Source organism: Hyla sarda, chromosome 2, assembly GCF_029499605.1.
Source record: "Hyla sarda isolate aHylSar1 chromosome 2, aHylSar1.hap1, whole genome shotgun sequence".
Classification (NCBI taxonomy): domain Eukaryota; kingdom Metazoa; phylum Chordata; class Amphibia; order Anura; family Hylidae; genus Hyla; species Hyla sarda.
In genome coordinates, this window is record NC_079190.1 from 41,144,711 (window position 1) to 41,168,920 (window position 24,210).

The window sequence follows — 24,210 nt, forward strand, 5'->3', positions numbered from 1 at the left end:
TTTTTATGTTATTATTTTTAACTTTTTTTTTTACTATAGTAGGACCCTAAAGCCGATTAAGCTATTTTTTATTCATTTATTTTATTATTATTTTTTTTAAATAAAATAATTTCAATAAATATTTACAGGACACAATTCAATTCAGGAACAGTTAAAGGAGTACTGCAGTGTTAGACACTTAGCCTATATCCGCAAGGTAGTGGATAAGTGTCTGATCGCGGGAGGTCCGACCACTGGAACCCCTTGCGATCTCCTGTATGGGGACCCTGCATTGCTGCGGCTCTGCATGGCTAATGCGTGTGTCATTGACCTCACTGAGGTCGACGACATGCCCCCTTCATATGGCTCTATAGGTGAGGCGGGGATGCACGAATGCTGTATCTCCGCCTCTCCTATAGAGATATATGGAAGGGGTGTAACAGTCACAGCGTCATGTTGCGACCAACACGCCTTCTGCACAGGAGGGCAGCAACAGAGCGGGGGCCAGCATTTGTAGCCCCGCGATCAGATACTTGTCTAACACTGCAGATCTCCATTAAGATTGCATTTGCATGATACTTTGTAGGCTTTTTTTTTTTTTTTTTTTTTTGTACGGTGCATATATATATATTTTTTTTCCTAAAAGATTCAGTAATGGGAAATCATACTTCAGTACAGTCCTCCTCTTTTCAGCCTCTGATGAAGAATCCTATTTTAAGAAATTGATCAAGAAAGAACAGATTTTCAAGACCCAGCGACCATTCCTTGCTATGGCTCAAGTATAAATCACTATTGTAGTCCAAATAGTAAAACTTTTTGCTTTTCATTTTTTTATGTTTTTTTTTTTTTTTTTACTTCCTCTGTAATGTGGATGAATATCCTCTTGGCTTTATAATCACCCCCTTGCATTTCTGTAAAAAAAAAAAAAAATGCCTTAGGATAAGAGCATCTTATAGCAGAATAGTACTGACACCAAGTACACATTCCACCCCAGGTTATATAATCAAAAATACATGAGAAAGCTTCAAGCTTTCTTTTAAGTATGTGTTATAAATAAACCTTTATGCATGAATTGAAGACAACTACTCCTATTAAGAGTACCTATTTGAGATGTTACTTTCTTAATTTGAATTTTTATCATTTTAAAATATTTTGATACCTTAATTTGTTTAGATAAAAAAAAATCTAATTTTGAAAGAAACATTAACATAACTACAATAAATCTAATCATGTCAAATGAAGCTTCTCCTTTGATTAACATTAGTAGCATAGCCAAAAAAATGTACAATCCTTTTTGTTGTATAGCTTTTTATTACCAATTTGGTTGTTTTCGAAATTATGCAATGTTGCTGCATGGAAACTATGGTAAGGTAAGTAAGCCACTGCAGCTGACAGGTTAACCTTACAAACAGTAAATATCCCACTTTAACCCCTTAAAGGTGTATTCCGCCCATAGACATCTTGTACCCTATCCAAAAGATAGAGTATAAGATGTCTGATTGCAGAGGCTGCTGCTGCTGCTGCCGCCATAGCCCAAGACTTGCACATTCACTCTATGGATTTTGCATAAGTCCCATGCAAGTCTATAGCACGTCCGCCAAATCTGTAGATTAAGCGTTGTACTCTTGAACAAGTTTTGGGCTCGGATGGCTTGGGCAGCAGCGCTAAAATATAAAACATATGGGCCCTGATTTTGTCAGGTTGTGCACCAAAATGTGGTTCAGTGCGCCACAATTTGGCGCATTGCACCACAAATTGAGTCTTCCACAAATTTATTGACACTAAGTGCCAAAATAGACCTTCAAACCCAAAAAGGGGCATGGTCAGAAGGAAAGAGGAAGTGGTTATCTGGAAAAGAGGCATGTCTTCACAACCCAACCTATTTGCTATTGAATTCATAGAAAATATTGTGAATAAATAGCTGGAAATTTCCACCAAGCGAAAGCTGGTCAGAACTTTCCCAACCTGTGAACCTATGTGTCTCCATAGTAAATACAGCATAATTATGCAAGTCTAAATAGCAATCAACAGTAATAAAAACTCAAGTAAATCAGGGCCATGATCTGCTTCAACAGCCAGCCATAGGCAGACTGTGCTAGCTGTTCCCATATAAATCAATTCCCCCCATTGCAATAGTAATAGAAGTCCCCTAGGGGAGGACTTGAAAAGTATAGAATAGTCAAACATATTGATAAAAATATATAAAAAAAAAAACTGTAATAAAAATTCAAATAAGCCTTTGTTTAGCACACAGCCCAATAAGAATGGTAAATCCAATAAATCCAAGTATTAAGTATAGACATAAAATAATAAAATCTCTCAGCAGCAGCTAGCCTGTTTTCCATTGGTTTCCATGTAGCAAGTAGATGTGATCTATTCCTATACTATACAGCATTAAAGGGAAAATATGTCTGATCCCGGGAGTCCCGCTGCGTTTCCGTAGACTTGTGGAGAGTTATAGTATGCATATTAAATGCATATTATGGCTGCCTTAAATAAGCCTAAATAAAAGTTTGACTTTAAAATCATCAAAAATTATAATATGTACAATACAGTTGCAATTAAATGTATAATGGTTAAACATTTACTCTCGTTTTGCTAACATTATTTATGGATATGAATCCGCTTATGCTATAGATTTCCCTACTGCTGTCTCTTTACACTTATTACGGCTTGACTAATGTTTAGTACACTTGTATACCTGCATACTTAGCATGCGCTAGAGAAAAACTCTCTAAACAGATTTAAACTAACTGCTTTAAAGCTCTTACTGTACAGTAAATGCTAAATGTCAATATAAGCTTTGCATTGTATGCCATATTATATGTGTTCAATGGAAAAAATTATCAATGGAAATCAAATTTATCAACCCATGGAGGTCTGGATATAGAGTCAGACTCAAAATCAAAGTGGAAAACCCCACTACAGGCTGATCCAACTTTGATGGAATGTCCTTAAAACAAGTCAAAATGAGGCTCAGTAGTGTGTGGTCTCCAAGTGCCCGTATGACCTCCCTACAATGCCTAGGCATGCTCCTGAGGGATGTCCTCCCAGACCTGGACTAAAGCATCTGTCAACTCCTGGACAGTCTGTGGTGCGATGTGGCGTTGGTGGATGGAGCGAGAAATGATGTCCCAGATGTGCTCAATCGGATTCAGGTAGCATCAATGCCTTCCTCTTGCAGGAACTGCTGACACACTCCAGCCACATGAGGTCTAGCATTGTCTTGCATTAGGAGGAACCCAGGGCCAACCGCACCAGCATATGGTGTCACAAGGGGTCTGAGGATCACATCTCGGTACCTAATGGCAGTCAGGCTACCTCTGGCAAGCACATGGAGGGCAAAGAAATGCCACCCCACACCATTACAGACCCACCGCCAAACTGGTCATGTCGGAGGATGTTGCAGGCAGCAGAACATTCTCCACAGCGTCTCCAGACTTTGTCAAGTCTGTCACGTGTGCTCAGTGTGAACCTGCTTTGATCTGTGAAGAGCACAGGGCGCCAGTGGCAAATTTGCCAATCTTGGTGTTCTCTGGCAAATGCCTAACTTCCTGCATGGTGTTGGGCTGTAAGCACAACCCACACCTGTGGACGTCGGGCCCTCATACCACCCTCGTGGAGTCTGTTTCTGACCGTTTGAGTGGACACATGCACATTTTGTGACCTGTTGGATGTCATTTTGCAGGGCTCTGGCAGTGCTCCTCCTGCTCCTCCTTGCACAAAGGTGGAGGTAGTGGTCCTGCTGCTTGGTTGTTGCCCTCCTACGGCCTCCTCTTCATCTCCTGATGTACTGGCCTGTCTCCTGGTAGGGCCTCCATGCTCTGGACACTACGTTGACAGACACAGCAAACCTTCTTGCCACAGCTTCCATTGATGTGCCATCCTGGATGAGCTGCACTACCTGAGCCACTTGTGTGGGTTGTAGACTCTGTCTCATGTTACTACTAGAGTGAAAGCACTGCCAACTTTCAAAAGTGACCAAAACATCAGCCAGGAAGCATAGGAACTGAGAAGTGGTCTGTGGTCACTACCTGCAGAAGCACTCCTTAATTGGGGGTGTCTTGCTAATTGCCTATAATGTCCTCCTGTTGTCTGTTCCATTTGCACAACAGCATATGAAATTGATTGTCAATCAGTGTTGTTTCCTGAGTGGACAGTGTGATTTCACAGAAGTGTGGTTGACTTGGAGTTACATTGTGTTGTTAAAGCAATCCCTTTATTTTTTTGAGCAGTGTATATATATATATATATATATATATATATATATATATATATGCATTGCTCCAAAAAATAAAGGGAACACTAAGATAACCTATTCTAGATCTGAATGAATGAACTAATTGTGTGAAATACTTTGTCTTTACATAGTTGAATGTGCTGACAATAAAATCACACAAAAATTATCAATGGAAATCAAATTTATCAACTCATGGAGGTCTGGATATGGAGTCACACTCAAAATCAAAGTGGAGAACAACACTACAGGCTGATCTAACTTTAATGTAATGTCCTTAAAACAAGTCAAAATGAGGCTCAGTAGTGTGTATGGCCTCCACGTGCCCGTATGACCTTACTACAATGCCTGGGCATGATCCTGATGAGGTGGCGGATGGTCTCCTGAGAGATGTCCTCCCAGACCTGGACTAAAGCATCCATAGCATCAATGCCTTCCTCTTGCAGGAACTGCTGACATATTCCAACCACATGAGGTCTAGTATTGTCTTGCATTAGGAGGAACCCAGGGCCAACTGCACCAGCCCATGGTCTCACAAGGGGTCTGAGGATCTCATCTCGGTACCTAATGGCAGTCAGACTACCTCTGGCAAGCACATGGAGGGCTGTGCAGCCCCCCAAAAGAAATGCCACCCCACACCATTACTGACCCAGCAGAATGTTCTCCACGGCGTCTCCAGACTTTGTCACTTCTGTCACATGTACTCAGTGTGAACCTGTTTTCATCTGTGAAGAGGACAGGGCGCCAGTGGCGAATTTGCCAATATTGGTGTTCTCTGGCAAACGTCCTGCATGGTGTTGGGCTGTAAGCACAACCCCCACCTGTGGACATCGGGCCCTCATACCACCCTCATGGAGTCTGTTTCTGACCGTTTGAGTAGACACATGCACATTTGTGGCCTGCTGGAGGTAATTTTGCAGGGATCTGGCAGTGCTCCTCCTGCTCCTCCTTGCACAAAGGTGGAGGTAGCGGTCCTGCTGCTGGGTTGTTGCCCTCCTACGGCCTCCTCCACATCTCCTGATAACACTCCGTCTCATGCTACCACTAGAGTGAAAGCACCGCCAGCATTCAAAAGTGACTAAAACATCAGCCAGGAAGCATAGGAACTGAGAAGTGGTCTGTGGTCCCCACCTGCAGAACCACTCATTTACTGGGGGGTGTCTTTCTAATTGCCTATAATTGCCACCTGTTGTCTGTTGTATTTGCACAACAGCACGTGCAATTGATTGTCAATTAGTGTTGCTTCCTGAATGGACAGTGTGATTTCACAGAAGTGTGATTGAATTGGAGTTACATTGTGTTGTTTAAGTGTTCCCTTAATTTTTTTTGAGCAGTGTATATATATATATATATATATATATATATATATATATATATATATATAAATATATATATATATATATATATAGAGAGAGAGAGAGAGAGAGAGAGAGAGAGAGAGAGAGAGAGAGAGAGAGAGAGAGATGTTTGGAAATTTCAGTACAAGATGACCATCAGTGCGGTGCAGAGTATCCCCCAGCTTGCCATGCTGGATACAAACACAACTCTTCCCTCAAGGAAACAGCTTCAGTCACGAGGTCCGGGTTGAATGCAGGTTAAAATATCTTTATTGCATCAGAGCATAAGGTGCGACGTTTCGATACGTCGCACCTTATGCTCTGATGCAATAAAGATCTTTTAACCTGCTTTCAAGGGGTATTCCAGGAATTTTTATTTTATTTGACTATGCTACAGAGGCTGTGAAGTTGGTGTAGTTCATAATATAGTGTCTGTACCTGTGTGGGACGGTTTTCTCACAATTCTTATGTGATTTTCACCCCACTATTTATTTTTATCAGCATACAAAATGACTGTTGTCTCAGATTTTTCCCAGCTTGTAATGCGGCCGAGACCTGACTCACTAGTCAGCTGATGACAGGGAGCCTGTCTGCTTCAATGGGTGGAGGGATCAATCTGCAACTAATGCAACAGCTGGAGGCATCCTGATTGAAGACCACAGGTCTGCAGCTCATTTATGTGTCAATGGGTGGGGTAGCTGATGTGTGGGAGGGAGGAAAATGGAATTATTGGATTTGTAGTAAAAAAAAAAAAGAAAAGTCAAACAGGAAACACAAGTTCACAAAAAGCTAGCCACAGTGTTATGGGGGACTCACAACACAGCCATTTAGCCCCAAAACAAGCGCAGATCCTTCTTAAGCATGTCCATTACTGTCTGCCAGGTACGTACTAAAATCACCTTTTGTTGGATAACCCCTTTCAATACGGACCTCGTGACTGGTGCTGTTTCCTTGAGGGAAGACTTGTGTGTGTGTGTGTGTGTATATATATATATATATATATGTATATATATATATATATATTTATATATATGTATGTGTGTGTGTGTTTGTGTGTGTGTGCGCTAAGGTGGACACACTCCCATTCAGCTTTATTAGTGAGAGCAGAGGGAGGGACTTGCACAGATTACCAGGGGATTAGGATGACTACTTTCCATATAGTACAGTTCAGAAAGAGAGAGAGAGAGCTTGACATGGTATAACACTACATTTTACTCACACTCCTAATAGGTAGAATTTTTTTTTTTTTTATCAACTGGTGCCAGAAAGTTAAATAGATTTGTTAATTAAGAAAAAATAAGAAAAAGGCCAGCAAGTGGAAGCATTTAAAAACGTGACTTTATTTAGGAATCCTCCATAAAAAACCTTCAGGTGGCAGACAAACATGGACACGTAAAAAAAAATACAAAACTAGCACATATAGAAAGGGTCCCAAGCAGTAGCTGACGCGTTTCCGATCTATCGATCCTTACTCATAGCTATGAGTAAGGATCGATAGATCGGAAACGCGTCAACTACTGCTTGGGACCCTTTCTATATGTGCTATTTTAGTATTTTTTTTACGTGTCCATGTTTGTCTGCCACCTGAAGGTTTTTTATGGAGGATTCCTAAATAAAGTCAAGTTTTTTATGCTTCCACTTGCTGGCCTTTTTCCTATTTTTTCTTGATGTCTGGAGGTAGCCGCGCAAGTCCCAGGTGAGCTGAGATTTTTTCTAGATTTGTTAATTACTTCTATTTAAAAATCTAAATCTTTCCAGTACTTATCAACTGCTATATGCTCCACAGGAAGTTATTTTCTTTTTGAATTTATTTTCAGTCTGACCACAGTGCTCTCTGCTGACACCTCTATCCATGTCAGGAACTGTCCATAGCAGGAGAGGTTTGCTATGGGGATTTGTTCCTACTCTGGACAGTTCCTGACACGGACAGAGGTGTCAGCAGAGAGCACTGTGGTCAGACAGAAAAGAAATTCAAAAAGAAAAGTACTTCGTGTGGAGCATACAGCAGCTGATAAGTACATGAAGGATTAAGATTTTTAAATAAAAATAATTTACAAATCTGTTTAACTTTCTGGCACCAGTTGATTTTTAAAAAAAAATTTCCACTGGAGTACCCCTTTAAAATTAAAATTGAATTAAAATTATATTTTAAAGTTTTTTTATTGCTTATTATCATAATAATAGCTTACTGAGTTCATGCTTATATTTTGCAGTTTAGCCCCTTTAATGGCCTATCCTCCTTTTTCCTGACTAGAAAGAAACTAAACCTCCTCTTAGGCTGCAGGAAAGTAAATCATGTGACCTCTTTCTGCTCTTCTGAGTGGCTGGGAGGACTCACAAATATGTGGCCAGCTACTTTTAAATTGCTGACATTTTGGGTAGTATTTTGCATATAGAATTATACTGTGGAGGTAAATACTTTAATAGCCACTATATGATGCACGTGTATGGAAAGGGACCAGTCTCAATGATTCCTTTATAATTTCTCTTTGTTAAAATTATTCCCCCATATAATGGAGAATAATTATTACAAATGACCCCTTGGCATTAGCATTGGGTCATGAGTGTCCAGGATTTTTAGAAAATGTATTGTTACTAGTTAGAGTCAATAATATATATTCCTTGCCCAATATGGAATCAAATCTGTCCACATGCAGATGTCTAGAGTTACTTGGACCAATGCCATCTTTAGATAGCAATTTATTGATTGTAAATGATTGCATGAATTTAAGTTATCTAAGGGGGCAGTAATAAAAAAAAATCATGTACTCACCTGCTGCGATCCCCTGCTGGTGCCATTCCAATGGAGCCAGACTTGGCTTTCTGTTCTCTGTCCCGACACATAGGATATGCCTCCTCAGCCAATCCCTGGTCACAGTGGCGACCCTCCTTAGTCAGTGATTGGCTGAGCTGGCATTCCCTCTATGCTCACATGGAGAACAGGTTCTGACAGCAGGACTAATACTGTAGGAAAGGCATTCACAGGGGATCAGATGCAGGTAAGAACAATTTTCTTTATTTACTCCTATCATCCTGAGCAGTTTTGCACAATATTTGTTTGGATAACCTGTTTAAAAAGCATATGCACATTCTGGGCAGCCCACAAAATGTGGAGTGGGTTTGTAAATACATGGATTACCTATCTAGGGTACGTTCCCACCTGGCGTATTTGCTGCTGCTGAGTATTTTATTTTCCCATTGAAGTCAATGGGTAGGAAAATACGCAGCAGCAAATACGCAGCAACTACGCCAGGTGGGAACGTACCCCTAAAAAGCATTTGATTGCAATGGGTCCAACTGCTTGGTGGATATGTTTATAAAAGCCAGATAACCCTTTTAAACTGATCCTAAATTACAACCTGTATCATAGCTGAGAGCTGTATTTATATGGGTTGAGAGCTTCAATTTTACTGATTGTCATTGAACTAGGTACTCAAGCGTACAACTTTTTAGAGCCATCATCCCCAGGTTGCTGTCATATAAAACCACCTGGACTTACCTGCCACAGCTCCAGCGGTGCCCTGGTATTAACGCTCCAGTCCTCCTTTGTCACCTTCTTACTAGTGACTGGTGATCTACCCGTCATGATGGCCTCAGCAATGTCCTGCCTCAGCCAGCAATAGGCTGATCTTTAGTGTGACGTTTTGAGCCCCGGCACTGGTCTTCTTCCTGATGCCGGGGCCTAATATGTTACACTGCAGCTCAGCCTGTCACTGGCCAAGGTGGGATATCACTGAAGCCAGCAATTGGCTGATTAGCAGTGGGACCCCCAGCAACCAGGAGAAGAGGACAGGAGCGGGGAAACCGAGGCACCGCAAGAGCAGTGCCAGGTAAGTCCAGGTTGTTGTTTTATATGCCGGCATGGTGTACCTTTAAAAGGTTACAGCTTAGCTGACCTCTTATAATACAGTGGATTAGTACAAAGCCTGGTTTAATATTTAAGAATATGATTGAAGATTTAGGCTCTGAAACTGGCAGAATTGTAAATGCAGCTCTGGACTATTACACAGAAGGTAACTCATGATCTGTTCATACTCTAAGTATTGCATTATGCTTACAAATGTACTTAGCTTTCTATGTAGATTATTTCTGTAAGTAACCTATGAAATATGACCCCAATGTTTCACATGCCTTTGAAGATGGTTGACAAAAATATGATGGTCACCTATAGACCCTTTTAATTTGAATTAATTTAATTTTTTTATGTGAATTATTTTATATTCTGGATCAAGTTGCACTTTTGAGTGTCCATTACCATAAAGGTATGCTTTGAGTATATATTTCCTATGTGTGTATTATACATTATTTCAGTGTATGTAGTAGACATGCTTTTATATAGTTGATATTTGCTTCTATGTAAATTTTAGTAATTCTTTGATTTGCCTCAATCTGTTTTGGGATTATTTGTACTAAATAAAACAACACTCTATGAAAAACTGGCATTATGCCTTGGGCAGGGCGTAAGGTGTTGAGTATGCCTTTTATTTATAGTGTTCTTTAAAGTAAAACTCCAGCCAAAAACTAACTTATCCCCTATCCATAGAATAGGGGATAAGTATCTGATTGCAGGTGGTCCCCACGATCTCTGGAATGGGGCCCCAGCTCTCAGTAAGGATCGGGTGTCACCTACCGGTAGACAGCACACACACACATTAATTTCTATGGAAGTGTCGATGATTCCAGAGTGCTGTACTTAGGTCTCTTCGGCACTCCCATAGAAGTGAATGGAAAGCATGCTATCTACTGCACAGGCTCCTCACTGACAGCCTGGGTCCCGTTCAGAATATTGTGGGGGATCCCAGTGGTCCGACCCCCCCGTGTTGATAGGGGATAAGTCATTTTGGCTGGAGTTCTTCTTTAAATACCTGTGTCATGAAACTCCACCTAAGGCCCTGGCCAAGGCATAACACAGTTTTCCTGAAGTACTCCTTTATGTACTGTAGTCTTACATCTTATGGACCATTGTATAAGTGCAAAGCTTGCCACCAGTGTTATGGCATTGATGAAAGAGCCCATATTTTGTAATATTTGGTTTGTACCATAATAAAGCTGAACACTTTAAGACATATCAAATCATGTTTTCTATTTCTTTGCCATGTTCCTGAAACTACACTGCAGATTTGTTCTCTCTGTGCTTACTAAGGTAAATGATGTGTTTCATGTACAGTTTGAAGTTGATGAATGTGACCTCCAGATCTGTACCAATGTACTTGTATCACCTGTATTGGCTTATGTTATGTTCTTAGTTGATATTGATTTTTCTTTATGTTGACGTATTAAAGCAGTGTGTTTCTGTGAACCATTGTTCTAAGGCTATTGTTCTTTATTTTCATAGAGTAGCCTAAAGAGTTGACTAGGATAGCGGGTGCTCAAATATGAGCTTAAAGGGTATTCTGCTTTCAGCAGATAATGTTTATTCAGTGCATAATAAGCAATTTTCTAATATACTTTGTGTATCAGTTCCCTATCATAGTTTAGATTTCTATCTAGTTGTTCAATGGGAACCATCATTGTATATCTGTGTATTTAACAAGATGGAAATTTGTCCTAGACAAGAGTTAGCATTGAGTAAATAGGATGGGCACCGTTACCCGTTACCATTAACATGTTATATGGTTTTGATGACATTTTCCTTCTCCTTCCTCCTTAAAACAAGGATCCTACAGATCCTATAAGTTCACCTGGACTGGTTCTACTATAGACAAATACATAGAAGGAGCTTGGTTACCTTTAGCACCTCCATAGACAATGAATGGATTGGCAGTCAACACTGCACACTGCCCTTCTATTTAGATTCCAATTCAGGAGGCAAGTTCTCAAGATCACAGAGTGTCCCACCAGATGGACTCCCACAACCAAACATGGATAGGGAATAAGTTTCTATGGTTGCAGAACCCCTTACAGGCGTTATACAACACAATAAAAACAAAGCTGATTTCAAAAACTGCACCACACCTGTCATCAGGTTGTGTGGTGTTGCAGCTCAGTTCCATTGAAATGAATGTAGCCAAGCTGTAATATCACACACAACCTGCAGACAGGTGTGGTCTCTTTTTGGAAATTAGCTCTGTTTTTATCTTACTAGATAAGCCCTTTAACCATTCCCTATGTCATATACTGCATACTGCTTAGAGGATATTCTAATTTATTTTATATAATACCCTACACAGTGTACAATGATTCAGATGTGTCCTCCCATACCTTTCCTCTTGGCTCAAGATATCCCAAGATGAGTGATGTGAGATGACCAGCTTAGAAAAAAAAAAACATGACTTTGTGATAGACACCCAGTGTAGACCCAGTGGTTTTAATGTCACCCAGTGGATTTAATGTCAATTGTAGCCTGTCAATGCGTTTTGCTAGTTTGTGACAGTAGAATATTAAGAGTAATAAAGCTTCTGGATAGTAGAGTCTAATGGTGGAGATCTCTTAAGCTAACCAGTTCTGGTTCTTCCAGTGGCCATGACACTTTAAGCTCTGTGCTGCACATAAAACTATTCTTCATACACTGGACACCATCTACTGGACAACATCTAGCTCAGGAAAATTGTTCTATACACCTTAATGCTGCACAACCATTTATTAGAGAGAATGGGAGCAAGGCTCATGGATTCCATTGTTTGGTAAGATTGCCGGGCCTGTAGAGAGATTGACCCCTGTACAGATTTGTGCTGCATATAAGGGAAAAGAATACTCAATCCCTCCTACTCCAACTGGCAAAATGTCAGCATAGCCACATTCTAAAGATTAACGCCACTAGTCATAGCAAAGTGCCACTAAATAAGAGTTTTTACTCTGACTGACTCAGCACAGTTATGTACAACATGGCATTATCGAGTGCCCACTTACAGGATATGATGACAGGTGCTGGTGCTGCAGGATCAGACACTATCCAGGACCAGAGGGACAGTGAGTAGCCGCAAAGTGACATGTTACTTGGTGCACTTAAGCTTCTCAACATAGAGTTTGGGTGTACTTTAATGGTGGTTTGTGTTTTTATTCATTACAGACTATTGAACACTTATGCCTGATAATGCCTGCAGGGTCCATCTGTAATGGCTACCTATGCATCTGATCTATACTACAAATACTATATCAATTGATGTTTCTGCTGTATTTAGCGCATATGCTTAGACCAGTTTATGGTTTTTGTAAACTACACATAAACAAAATGATCTGCTGTAGTTACTGTGCCCATTGTACTCCCCTGATGACTAGACTGCAATGGGAGAAATCTGTTGGGATGTATACATTTAGTGGAGGTGTTCTCTTTTGTATGTCAATGGTGAAGACTGGTGGTAAAACACACAGGACTATCATGCATGGAGTGTGTGGGCACATTTCTACAACTTTGACTGTTGGTTTATCATTAACAGTACTGCTGTAAAAAAATGTTTAAAGATTTATTGGTTGTTGATTGTGAAGGATTGGTAATTAGTCTGAAAAAAAAGTTAGGTTTGATTTACACTCCCTATCATTTCTATCCTCTGCCTGGTTGCTGGGATATTTTAGTGCATGGGATGGGCATTTTTACAATGAAATCACAGCTGTACTGTTACATATTTAAGCATAACCACATCCTGGGGACTGACCTCATGGGACTCCATTAGTCATAGCAAAGAGCCACTGAATAGGAGTTCTTGCTCTGACTATCTCAACCCATGTGAATAAATCCAAAGATGGCTTTTAGGCATGGATTGGATAGATTACTTATATGTATGCTTCTACATTATGTATGCTCATCTTTTCCCTAGTTACATGAGGGTGCTTAGAAGTGCCTACTTATACACATTACATTATGTGCCCACAAAATCTGTTTCTTTCTTTAAATACAATAGAGAATAATATGAACAGCTCAATACCACATCAGAAGTGAGCAAATGCTTATCACATAATAATGCAAAGTAGGCAAATAAGATAGTTACCAAGGGTCTGTCAGGACTGGGTTTCATGGAGAATCCAGATAGACGTGAAACTACATAAACCTAAAATAATGTATTAAGGAAACAAGTGAGAAAGGCTTCCGACATATAGTACTACTCCTTCATGTTGATGCTGATTAGAGGTAATGATAACATGGAACTAAGACTTTATGGTTGGTTAAACTTTTCATGACATGTAACTCATGTAACCAAGAATACTGATACAATGGGCCAGATTTGTTAATATTCCTTTTCTAAAGTAACATATATTGGCCCAATTTCTTAATGAGACAAATTTCTCTGGTAACATGAAAACTGAACTGTGACTGGCTCCTATGGGCAAATAAGACAATTTTTGTCTTATTGATAAATCTGGGCCATTATATGTTACTTTAGAAAAAAAATATTACACTTTGGCCATTAATTACAAAGATTGTCCCATTAGGACACATTTTGACCATCAGGGTATATATCAACCATTGAGAGGGTCTTCATTTATCACAGCCCTTTGTTAGCCGTAGCAAAGAAGTGCTGCAGAGGATATTCCTGACCAATCCACCCAACATGATGCTACGTTAGTCAGCCATTTCTTTAAATGTATGATATCTTTAGAAATGTGTGATATCATGACATTGTGTACCACAAAGGAAATGTTTTACTGCCCCTTTCGTTCCTCAGTGGTATTATTGGGGGTTTAAGCACAAACATTGCTGCAGCTCATTTTCAGATATTCCCCATTTAGGGTCCTTTTAAATGGGCAGACCTATGTCCGATGTGGGATACAGATGTAACACATCTGCACTTCACTTGTATCATTGTTGGCCTCACATGCCCTGTTTACACAGGGAGATCTGTGGCCGACCAATGATGTTGTTTAGGGCTAATGACTCGGTCTTTTACAAGAGATAATACATTTAGATTAAAGGGTACTCCAGTGGAAAACTTTTTTTTTTTTTTTTAATCAACTGGTGCCAGAAAACAGGTAAACAGATTTGTAAATTACTTCTATAAAAAAATCTTAATCCTTCCAGTACTTATTAGGTGCTGAATACTACAAAGGAAATTCTTTTCTTTTTGGAACACAGAGCTCTCTGCTGACATCATTACCACAGGGCTCTCTGCTGACACCTCTGTCCATTTTAAGAACTGTCCAGAGTCGGAGAAAATCCCCATAGAAAACATATGCTGCTCTGGACAGTTCCTAAAATGGATGTCAGCAGAGAGCACTGTGGTCATGATGTCAGCAGAAAGCACTGTGTTACAAAAAGAAAAGAATTTCCTCTGTAGTTTTCAGCAGCTAATAAGTACTGGAAGGATTACGTTTTTTTAAATAGAAGTAATTTACAAATCTGTTTAACTTTCTGGCACCAGTTGATAAAAAAAAAAAAAGTTTTCCACTGGAGTACCCCTTTAAGGTTGTTCAGATAAGACCACCTATTTAACTAGACTCATTGACATAGAGTAACTGAGATAACTTCTACAGTATATGTCCTAGTGAATGGGCCCTGAAATTCCTAACACTGTTGTATAAAAATTATAGGGTTTATAAAGAACTGAAACTATCGACTTAAATTTATATCCATTTCTAGAGCTATTTAAGGCTACAGACCACTATTATGTATTCAGTATCTAAAATGGTTGCAAAAAAAAAGGGGGAAATGCAACATTATATATAATGTGATTTTGGTTCTATAGACTGATTACAATGGGATTAAAAGCAAGAAGCAGGAGGTTCAAGACAATTACATGCTCTATATTCACATATCTTTATTATGTTGCCTTTGATGGTCTTGCCCTCCAAGGAATGGAAAAAACCCTCTTATTATTGCAACATTGCTTTGGTGTTATCTGTTTATTTGTAGGGTTTAGTTTGACTTTAGATCTTGACTTTTGACTTTTGACTTTGGGTCAAGTAGCCTAATGATATCTACTTCAATTTCTATAGAGCTATTATTTTTCAGTGAGTTTTATAATAAATCCAACTAACAAAAACTTTAATGTCAAGGTAAGAAATTTAATGGACAAAGTAGGGATCTGAATGACATTGATAAGGGCCGAATTGTGATGGCTAGATGAATGAGAGTATCTCCAAGACATGATACCTTGTGGGGTGTTTCTGCCATAAAGTGGCTAGTTACTAGTAAAAGTGATTCAAGAAAGCACAACAGGGGAAACAGCCACATGGATCATGGGTGCTCAAGGCACATTGATGCCGTTGTGGATTGAAGACCTAATCCCACAAAAGAGTTTCTATGGCATAGATGGCTGAAAAAGTTCCTGATATAATGAATGCTTGCTCTGTAGACTGGTCAAAGTGCCCATATTGACCCCTGTCCCCTGTCAAAAGTGCCCACAATCATCAGAACTGGAACCTGGAAAAGAAATGGCACTAGGATGCACTGTGGGTAGAAAACAAGATGGCGGAGGCAGTGTGCTGCCTCAGACATGGGAAGCCTTGGGTCCTGCCATTTATAAGAGTTTTGCTTTGAAATGTTCCACCTACCTAAACATTGTACAGATCAAGTCCTCCCTTCATGGCAGCAGTATTCCCTAATGGCAGTGGCCTTCTTTAGGGGGATAATGTGCTGGCTACACTGCAAAAATTGTTTGGGAATGGATTGAAGAACATGACAAAGAGTCTTAAGTGGTGACTTGGCCTCCAAATCCCTCAAATATCAACCTGAGTTTGATTGGTGGAAAAACAAGTCTGAACCATGGAGGCCGCATCTCACAACTTACAAGATATACTGCTGATGTCTCGGTGCCAGATTCCACAGGACACGTATAGAAAGAGAAAAGACAAGGAATTCTTTGTTGCCTTGGAGATACACAGATCTTAGGTCACAATTTCTTGTGTCTGTGAAAAGGTTAAAACTATAACAATTATAAGCTCTTCATGCCTGCTGCTTTAATTCCCTATACTGCCATTCCAGTAATGTAGGCACATATGCGCCTTTCATGCTTTGACTTCCCCTCACACAGGAATTTTAAACATGTATGTCAGGCAAAACCTCAGGTTTACACATTTCTAGGTTTATCAGCAGGTTATGAGAAGGCTCATTAAATCTACAACAGTGTTTCTTATCATTAAGGCAGAACAACAATGTACTTCATGCTGGTAATGGTGTCATCCAGCAGATTAAGTACATTCATTAAAATACCGTGCATAGACTAAAATGGGTAATTCTAGTAAAGTTTCTCATTGTCATGTCTTACAGTTAAACATGAGGTGACTTGTGCAAGAGCATCAGTCTATGTATGATAGAGACATCCCATACAGCTGATATGAGGCCTGTGGAAAGAGACTAGTTGATGTAGATCTCACTCTTTATCCTGTTTGGCATTGAAAATATTTTAAGGACTCCCTTCTACAGAGGCACTACAATATCAGGAAACAATGAGATTGGCAAAAGGGTCATAAAAACAGGTGGGAAAGGCAAACAAGCACCCAGCTCCTCTGTCCTGGTTGATTTTACCCAGCACTCTATATTCTGGGCTTGGGTTTTTACAGGGAAAATTAGGTAAGTAGTTAGGTAGGTAGCCAGGTAGGGAGCTATGTAGGTAGGTAGCCAGGTAGGTAGCTATGTAGGTAATTAGCCAGGTAAGTAGGTGGCCAGAAAGCTAGCATGGAAGTTAGTCACCCCTCACCCTCCAAGAAGCCAGGATAGAAAAAAAAATGCTTACCTCCTGTCCCATCTAACGATCTTCAGAGAAGCCGGGCCACGTCTTTCTTCCTCCATAATGCAGGGGCCAATGAGTGACGTCATTGTGCCTGAATTGCGTCTGGGCAAAGGTCACAACCTTCTCTCAGTGTAGGCCGCAAGTCCTGCTGCGTACACTGACCAGTAGCTTTCACCTGTAGGAACGTGTGCTCATTCGGTTGAAGGCGGTGCAAGCTTACCTGGGGATCCAGGGCTGGTGTCCTAGATTCCCCAAATGTCCTGAAGGCCCACTTTCTAGCCCAGGCCGTGCTTGACGTGGGGACTACTGCAGGCAGTGATGTTCATACACTTTGGCAGCCTGTACACGCGCCCCCCCATATGTACACCACTGCTCGGCACTAGACTTTTCCTTCACTTTTCTCTTTAAACCCAGGCAGCATTGCTCCCTGATAATGTCAGTACAGTATTTCTCACTCATCCCATTCAATAAAAGAGAGTCCTCATGTGTATATCATTTGGCATTGCATTTATAGTGCTGATGTTTAGAGGAGGCCATCTGAATTGTCTGCACTTTCAGAATATTGTATCATCCAAACTCTTCATCCATGGACATTTTCAGTGAATTATAGTCTAGAATCTGTCAGGTCAGAACACAGTAGGTGACATATCCATTTTACTGTACCGTACTTCATCTGAAAAGTCATTAGTTCTGAAATAGTGTTCTAGTATGGTAACCAAAATGCCTCTGAAAAGATGTAGTTTTCAGAAATGCCATTTTAATGGCAGCCGCTTGATTCACTGAATCCCCCCTACCAACATAGACAGCATAAATTCTCTATATTTACTGAAGCTAATTCTATATATTCTTTACTTGTCTGTTGATATATATTCTTTGTCGGCCAAAACCTATGAGTATGGAAGAAAGCCTGAGGTATGACCAGAAAAATAGTGTTAAATATAAAAAAAATCATTAAAACTTCACTGAGCAAATCTAAAAGCAGCAACATTATTTTAAATGTTAGTAATTCTAATAATTAAATTACTTTTATTTTCAATTATGCTTCTACATAGTCCATGCTCTCAGCTGCCATAACAATGCAACTAAGTAAATTAATCAGAATATTGGACTGAAACAGTGACAAACTTATCCATGGCTCTTAAAGATGAACAAATCGAACCAATGGAACCCAAGTTTTGTAAGAATTTTGCTAAAAGTTTGGTTCAGCAGTTGTTAGGTGAAGATCTCTGTGAGGGACACTAAGCAATGAACAAAAATAGGAGTAGGACCACACATAAATATTAATAGTAGTAAAGCAGCAGAGAATGTGTCCTGCATCTGTTCTGGCAGTGTAAAATCTGGTTTAATTAAAAGTTAAGTGTGACAGGTTTTTCCACACTGTGCATAGGTTTGTCTCACTTATGTACACTTTCTAAGATGCCACAGCTTCCACAAAACCTGTTGCTACTCCCAAAAAGGATAATTTTGGGGCCTCTGGGATAAAGCCATTACTTCTCACGATACCTCTGTGTGCATATAAGGCTTCTTTCACACTACAAAATTACTCCGTTTTAAAGATCCGTACGAAGTTCCATCTGAAAATCAGCTGAAAATCCTATACGGCCGTTAGAAAATCCCATTCTAGTCTATGGGATTTTTCTAATAGCCGTTTTAACCCGTTATAGCCCGTTATTAATAACGGCCGTCATTTTGTGACGAAAGATAGTAACGGGAGAAATAGTGCATGCAATAACGGCCGTTATTAAAAACGGGCTATAAAGGGTTAAAACGGCTATTAGAAAAATCCCATAGACTATAATGGGATTTTTGAACGGCTGTATAGGATTTTGTAACTGCCGTTTTACAGTTGATATTCAGACGGAACTTCGTACGGATCTTTAAAACAGAATAATTTTGTAGCGTGAAAGGGGACTAAACATCATCAGGCACCTGCCTCCAAAAAGGGATAATTTTTGGACATTATTTTTAAAAGCATAAAGAATCCACTAGTGAAGTGTGTTTTTATTCAACCTGCTAGTTGCCACCAGATACCATCCATTTACCTATGGCCATATATGTTGTCGTTTGAAATTAACTTTGCTTTAAAAACAGCTCAGAAGTCCATAGATACATTTCTAGGTGACCTAACAGTGTTATACAGGGCTTTTAGGGCTCTTATACAGTTATACACATTTGGGCTATTAATGAAGTAGAGGGTCAGACAGAACTAGTTCGGTAAGAGCCAGAGTTTGGCAAACCACTTTTTAAAAGTTTTCTCATTTGTAATGGTTCTGTGTCAAGTTTTTCAGCCACCCCCTCCCCCACATACACACTTCTCTAACCGATAGATTGGCCTCAAGGTGTTCTATACATTAATCAGAAAATTTTTATACATTTTTTACAAAAAATATACATGTTTTGCAGTAGAATGTATTCACATAACTATAGCATCAATGGCAATGGAGTGTACAGTATGTAAAATCCGAAGCCTAGGCTAAGATTTGTGCTGTATATTTCACTGTGTGTTGCTACCAATTTTGCCATGTTTTTGGATGTGGTTTAGCTGAACTGAATGGTGATAATCTGGGTCTTTGACACCTAAACAGTTTTTCCAGTGAAATAAGCATTGTGCCACATTTTGAATACCCATACAGTAACATATATTTCCCAGCGGAGTGTCAAAAAGTTCTCATGCAGTAACCTAAATTGGAAACTACTGTAATTGCATCTATTTATTGTGTGGATTTTCTTGGTTGTCTATAATGCCTGCCACTTGTACTTAGAAAACCCATGGCACTATACTTACTGTTTTCATCCACTTTAGAAACTGTAATAAGAGGCAAAATAATTTAACCAGAAATAATACAAAGGAATAGCAACAACAAAAAATTAAATGAAGGTGGAATTATAAGGAAGAAGGGAAAAGTTGTTTCATAAGAAATGTGAATTCTGCTTTTTTCTAACCGTTTTTTTTTTTACTTTGCTGTTAAATTGTATGTCCTAATCGTCCTTGTATCATGAATATATCTGTTGTATAATTGCTATATTATTTTTTGCTATTCTTTTGGTGTACATAATGTTAGCTTTTCATCTCTGTTTGTGGTAAAAACAAAAAGTGAATATTTATTTTTCTTAAATGATTTAAAATGCATTTCAAATTTGCATTTTAAAAGGTATTTCAACCTTTATTTTATCCATTACCCACAGAAGCCATATTGAAATATTTCATTAGCCACTAGGCTACAGGCCCCAAAGCATAAGTCAAAGTGGCTGCTTTTTCCTCATATCTGGGGGATTAAGAAAGCTCATTTATGTTCATATAGAAAAAGGAAATAGAGGAAAGGCCAGCCTATGCCCTCTGTTACTTTTTCGGCAAAGTAGAAATACATTGGAAGTACATAAGGGTTATGGATAAAGGTCCGGTAATGGTGATAACACCATTTATATTTGTCAGATGGTTGAAAACTTCTGTGTCACAATTTTTGTAATTTGTACTGTAGATTACATTGTCAATCTCAATACTTTTCAAGCGTAAAAAAAAAATGACTTGACTACCATTGTCTACACACCTTGTGCCCTGAAGGTCCTTCAAAGAGCGAGTTACGCATGTTTCTCCTTTAAGTTTTCTTCTTTTCATTATAGGAATCTCCTTATGTAATGTACAAGAAAAACCATGAGCTGTTGGAAGGAAATGATAAGTTTGAAGGATATTGTGTAGATCTGGCCTATGAGATTGCAAAGCATATTGGTATCAAGTATAAAATTGCAATTGTTCCGGATGGAAAATACGGAGCAAGGGATTCAGATACAAAAATCTGGAATGGAATGGTGGGAGAACTTGTATATGGGGTAAGAAAGCTACTGTTTTTCTTTTGCTTCTGCTGGTTGTCTCTTAAAGATAACTAATATACCTATATCCTGTAAGAGCTTATAGATGTCAAAGAAGACCCAAGACCTTCCTCTGTGAACTAGAATATGATGACAATGAATAGTTTAACGGGAACCTGTTATTACTTCATCAGGGCCATTGGGGATGTTCCTGGTGGCTACTGCCTGCCCCGCCAACCTTGATTGATAGAGCTCTTTCTATACCCAAACAGGAAGAGTTCTATAAATCAAGGCTGATGTGGTGGGCAGACGTCAGGAGAGACCACACAGATGGTTTGTGGTTCAGGCAACAAGCTTCATATTTGACAGTCTTCCCCCTACTCTCTATGCCCCTTAGACATTCCGAGATAAGATAGTTACTGGTTCACTCTCCTATAAGTAACCTTTCCTATTTATGAAATATGGCTGGACCATTGTGTCAATAAAAGCACTTTATGCCTTCTGTCTCAACCCTATTCCTTGTGGTCTGTAAGCTCTCACAAGCAGGGCCCTCACTCCTCCTGTTTGAATAGTTAGTGTATGATATTGTTATATCTGATACTTGTCTTTATCTGTACCCCAAAATTGTAAAGTGCTGTGGAATCTGTTGGCGCTATATAAATAAAATTATTATTATTTTGTAAGTGAGCAGAGATTTAAATTAACAGAGTGTTTTTAAAAGTTGAGATACAATTCAGAATTTGCCAAGGATGTTAATGAAGTTCACTATAGTACATAAAGTTGGTTTATGACCATCATACATGTTAACAGTAGTTGGCTACAGGTACAAACGCTGGGCGTGTATCCATATCAAGTTTTTTAAGGCTTGCTCAGCTGTTTCTATAACTTCAACACAATTCAATCTAAAAAAAACAATGGTTCCAGTTGAACCCCCATTCTCCAAGTGTTGAGGTTGCTGACATAGGTCTCCCACCTATCATCCATATTGGGCTTGAGAAAACACCTATAGGATTTCACATAGAGTAATCTCAGTACACTCAGAAAGCTCCTACTATAGGTGCAAGTGATCTCCATGTATGATGTATACCTATCTCAAATTTGCTTTGACATATTACTTTATATAGATAACTATAAACTTAACACTCTTAAATTGAACATATAAAACAATTTGTCTCCTCTCTTGTTTTACAGAAAGCAGAGATCGCCGTAGCTCCATTGACTATTACCTTGGTGCGAGAAGAAGTCATCGATTTTTCAAAGCCTTTTATGAGCTTAGGGATTTCTATTATGATTAAAAAACCACAGAAATCAAAACCAGGAGTCTTTTCATTTTTGGACCCATTGGCTTATGAAATCTGGATGTGCATAGTTTTCGCTTATATTGGAGTAAGTGTAGTCCTTTTCCTCGTAAGCCGATTCAGCCCCTATGAGTGGCATATGGAAGAGCCTGAAGATGGGAAGGAAGGACCCAGTGATCAACCCCCAAATGAGTTTGGTATCTTTAATAGCCTTTGGTTCTCCCTTGGAGCCTTCATGCAGCAAGGATGTGATATATCTCCAAGGTTAGTATGCAAAACTTAACAATTGATAGAATTGATCTATTTGGACTTAAACATAAAATTTGTAGTGATTATTTTTAAATATTCTAAATTTTATCTTGCTATGCAAAGTTCTATGCTTACATAATACATAATATTAAAAGGGTTGTCCCCTCTCTTTTTCTGTCACTTTTCTGGCTATCTCCTGTTTGCAGCGGCCAGAGGTGAGAAAGCCGAAAGCAACTGAAGTGGGAAGGTTATGCAATTTGTGTAAGTATCAATGGCATAGCTGCGCAGACTACTCAGTTTACAAAAGTCTGGGAGTTATGTAAACAGCATGACTCGTGGGGCTACGCCATTTGGATAATTAACGTTAAAGACATTTGGAGCTTCACAAATTGTGTAACTTCCCTGCTTCGGCATCTTTCAGCTTTCCTAACCACCTCTGACTGCTGCAAACAGGCAGAAGGGGGGCGGAGAAGAGGAAGTGAGAAAATAGGACAACCCCTTTAAATAGTTGGTGAGATTACACCTTTGTAGAAGACAGTATGGAAGGGAGGGACAAGAAACAGAACAAAAGATGTAAGAAGAAATGGGCATAAGAAAGGGCATGAGGGAGAAAGGAAGAATGGAGCAGTAGGAAACAAAGTAGGGTGAGAAAAAAGTTAGGAACTAGAATAGAGAGAGAGAGAAGGAAAAGCACACGGGGAAAGAGAAGGACAGGAGAGAAGGAAGGGAACCCAGAAAGTTAGGATCAATGGGAGAGATGGGAGGAAGGAGAGATGGGCGGGAGAGAAGGAAGGAATAGAGGAAGAATAGGATGGAATAGGGAACAAAGAACAGAATATAAGGACATGGGGAAAGAAAAAGAAGAAAAGGGCAGAAGGGAAGGAGAAAGGGTCACGAGAGGGAAGGACGGTTGGAAAGAAAGGACTGAAAGAGAGGTAAGAATAAAATGAGGGTGAAAATGAATAAAGCATAAATGGGAAAATGGAATAAAGGGAGGGATTATTTTTTTTGGATTGCTACCTGTAATGTCAATTCACTCAAGATTTGGATAAGGATTAAAAAAGTGATATGTCATATTGTGTTCTAGCCTTCTCGGTATAGTTTTTCTTGTCATATACAGTAGTCATTAAAGGGGTACTCCACTGCTCAACGTTTCAAACAAACTGTTTTATCCAGAATGGTTATAGAAGCTGTGTACTATAAGATTAGACACATCATGTACTTTAGGTTAATGGTTTTAGGTTGCAATTTACTATCACTTATTTCTCATGAATAATACGTTAACGCTGAACAAACTGTTACGAACGCTGGAGCCGGCACCGGGAGCCAGCGCTGGGAGCTCGTGATGGCATAGCCCCACCCCCTCATGATGTCAGGCCCCACCCCCTCATTGCAAGTCTATGGGGGCGTGGCAGCTGTCACGCCTCCCATAGACTTGCATTGAAGGGGTGGGGCGTCACGTCATGAGGGGGCAGGGCTATGACGTCACAAGCTCCTGGCGCCGTCTCCTGGTGCCGGCTCCAGCGTTCGTAACAGTTTGTTCCAAACGCTGAGCAGCGGAGTACCCCTTTAACATATTATTCATGAGAAATAAGTGATAGTAAATTACACAGCTTCTATAACCATTCTGGATAAAAGTTACGGAAGTTCAAATTCTGATTTCCAAGGGGCTCACACTAGTTATATCTCAAGTAATTACA

The 24,210-nt window shown here is 39.6% G+C and overlaps 1 protein-coding gene across 13 annotated transcripts in view; it reads left to right on the forward strand.

Moving 5' to 3' along the window:
* The window catches only part of GRIA4 (glutamate ionotropic receptor AMPA type subunit 4), a 361,383-nt gene that overhangs the window by 313,261 nt on the left and 23,912 nt on the right, over positions 1-24,210 (forward strand). For 12 of the 13 annotated variants that reach the window (XR_008889509.1, XR_008889510.1, XR_008889511.1 and 9 more), the window contains 2 exons: positions 20,778-20,984; positions 22,155-22,525. Coding sequence is in view for 10 of the 13 variants with exons in the window: in XM_056561599.1 (XP_056417574.1) it covers positions 20,778-20,984; positions 22,155-22,525 (578 nt within the window). In the remaining 3 variants the exon portion in view is untranslated. Of the gene's footprint in view, positions 1-672; positions 5,550-20,777; positions 20,985-22,154; positions 22,526-24,210 lie in introns of those variants that run through there. The other variant, XM_056561605.1, reaches the window with a different exon arrangement.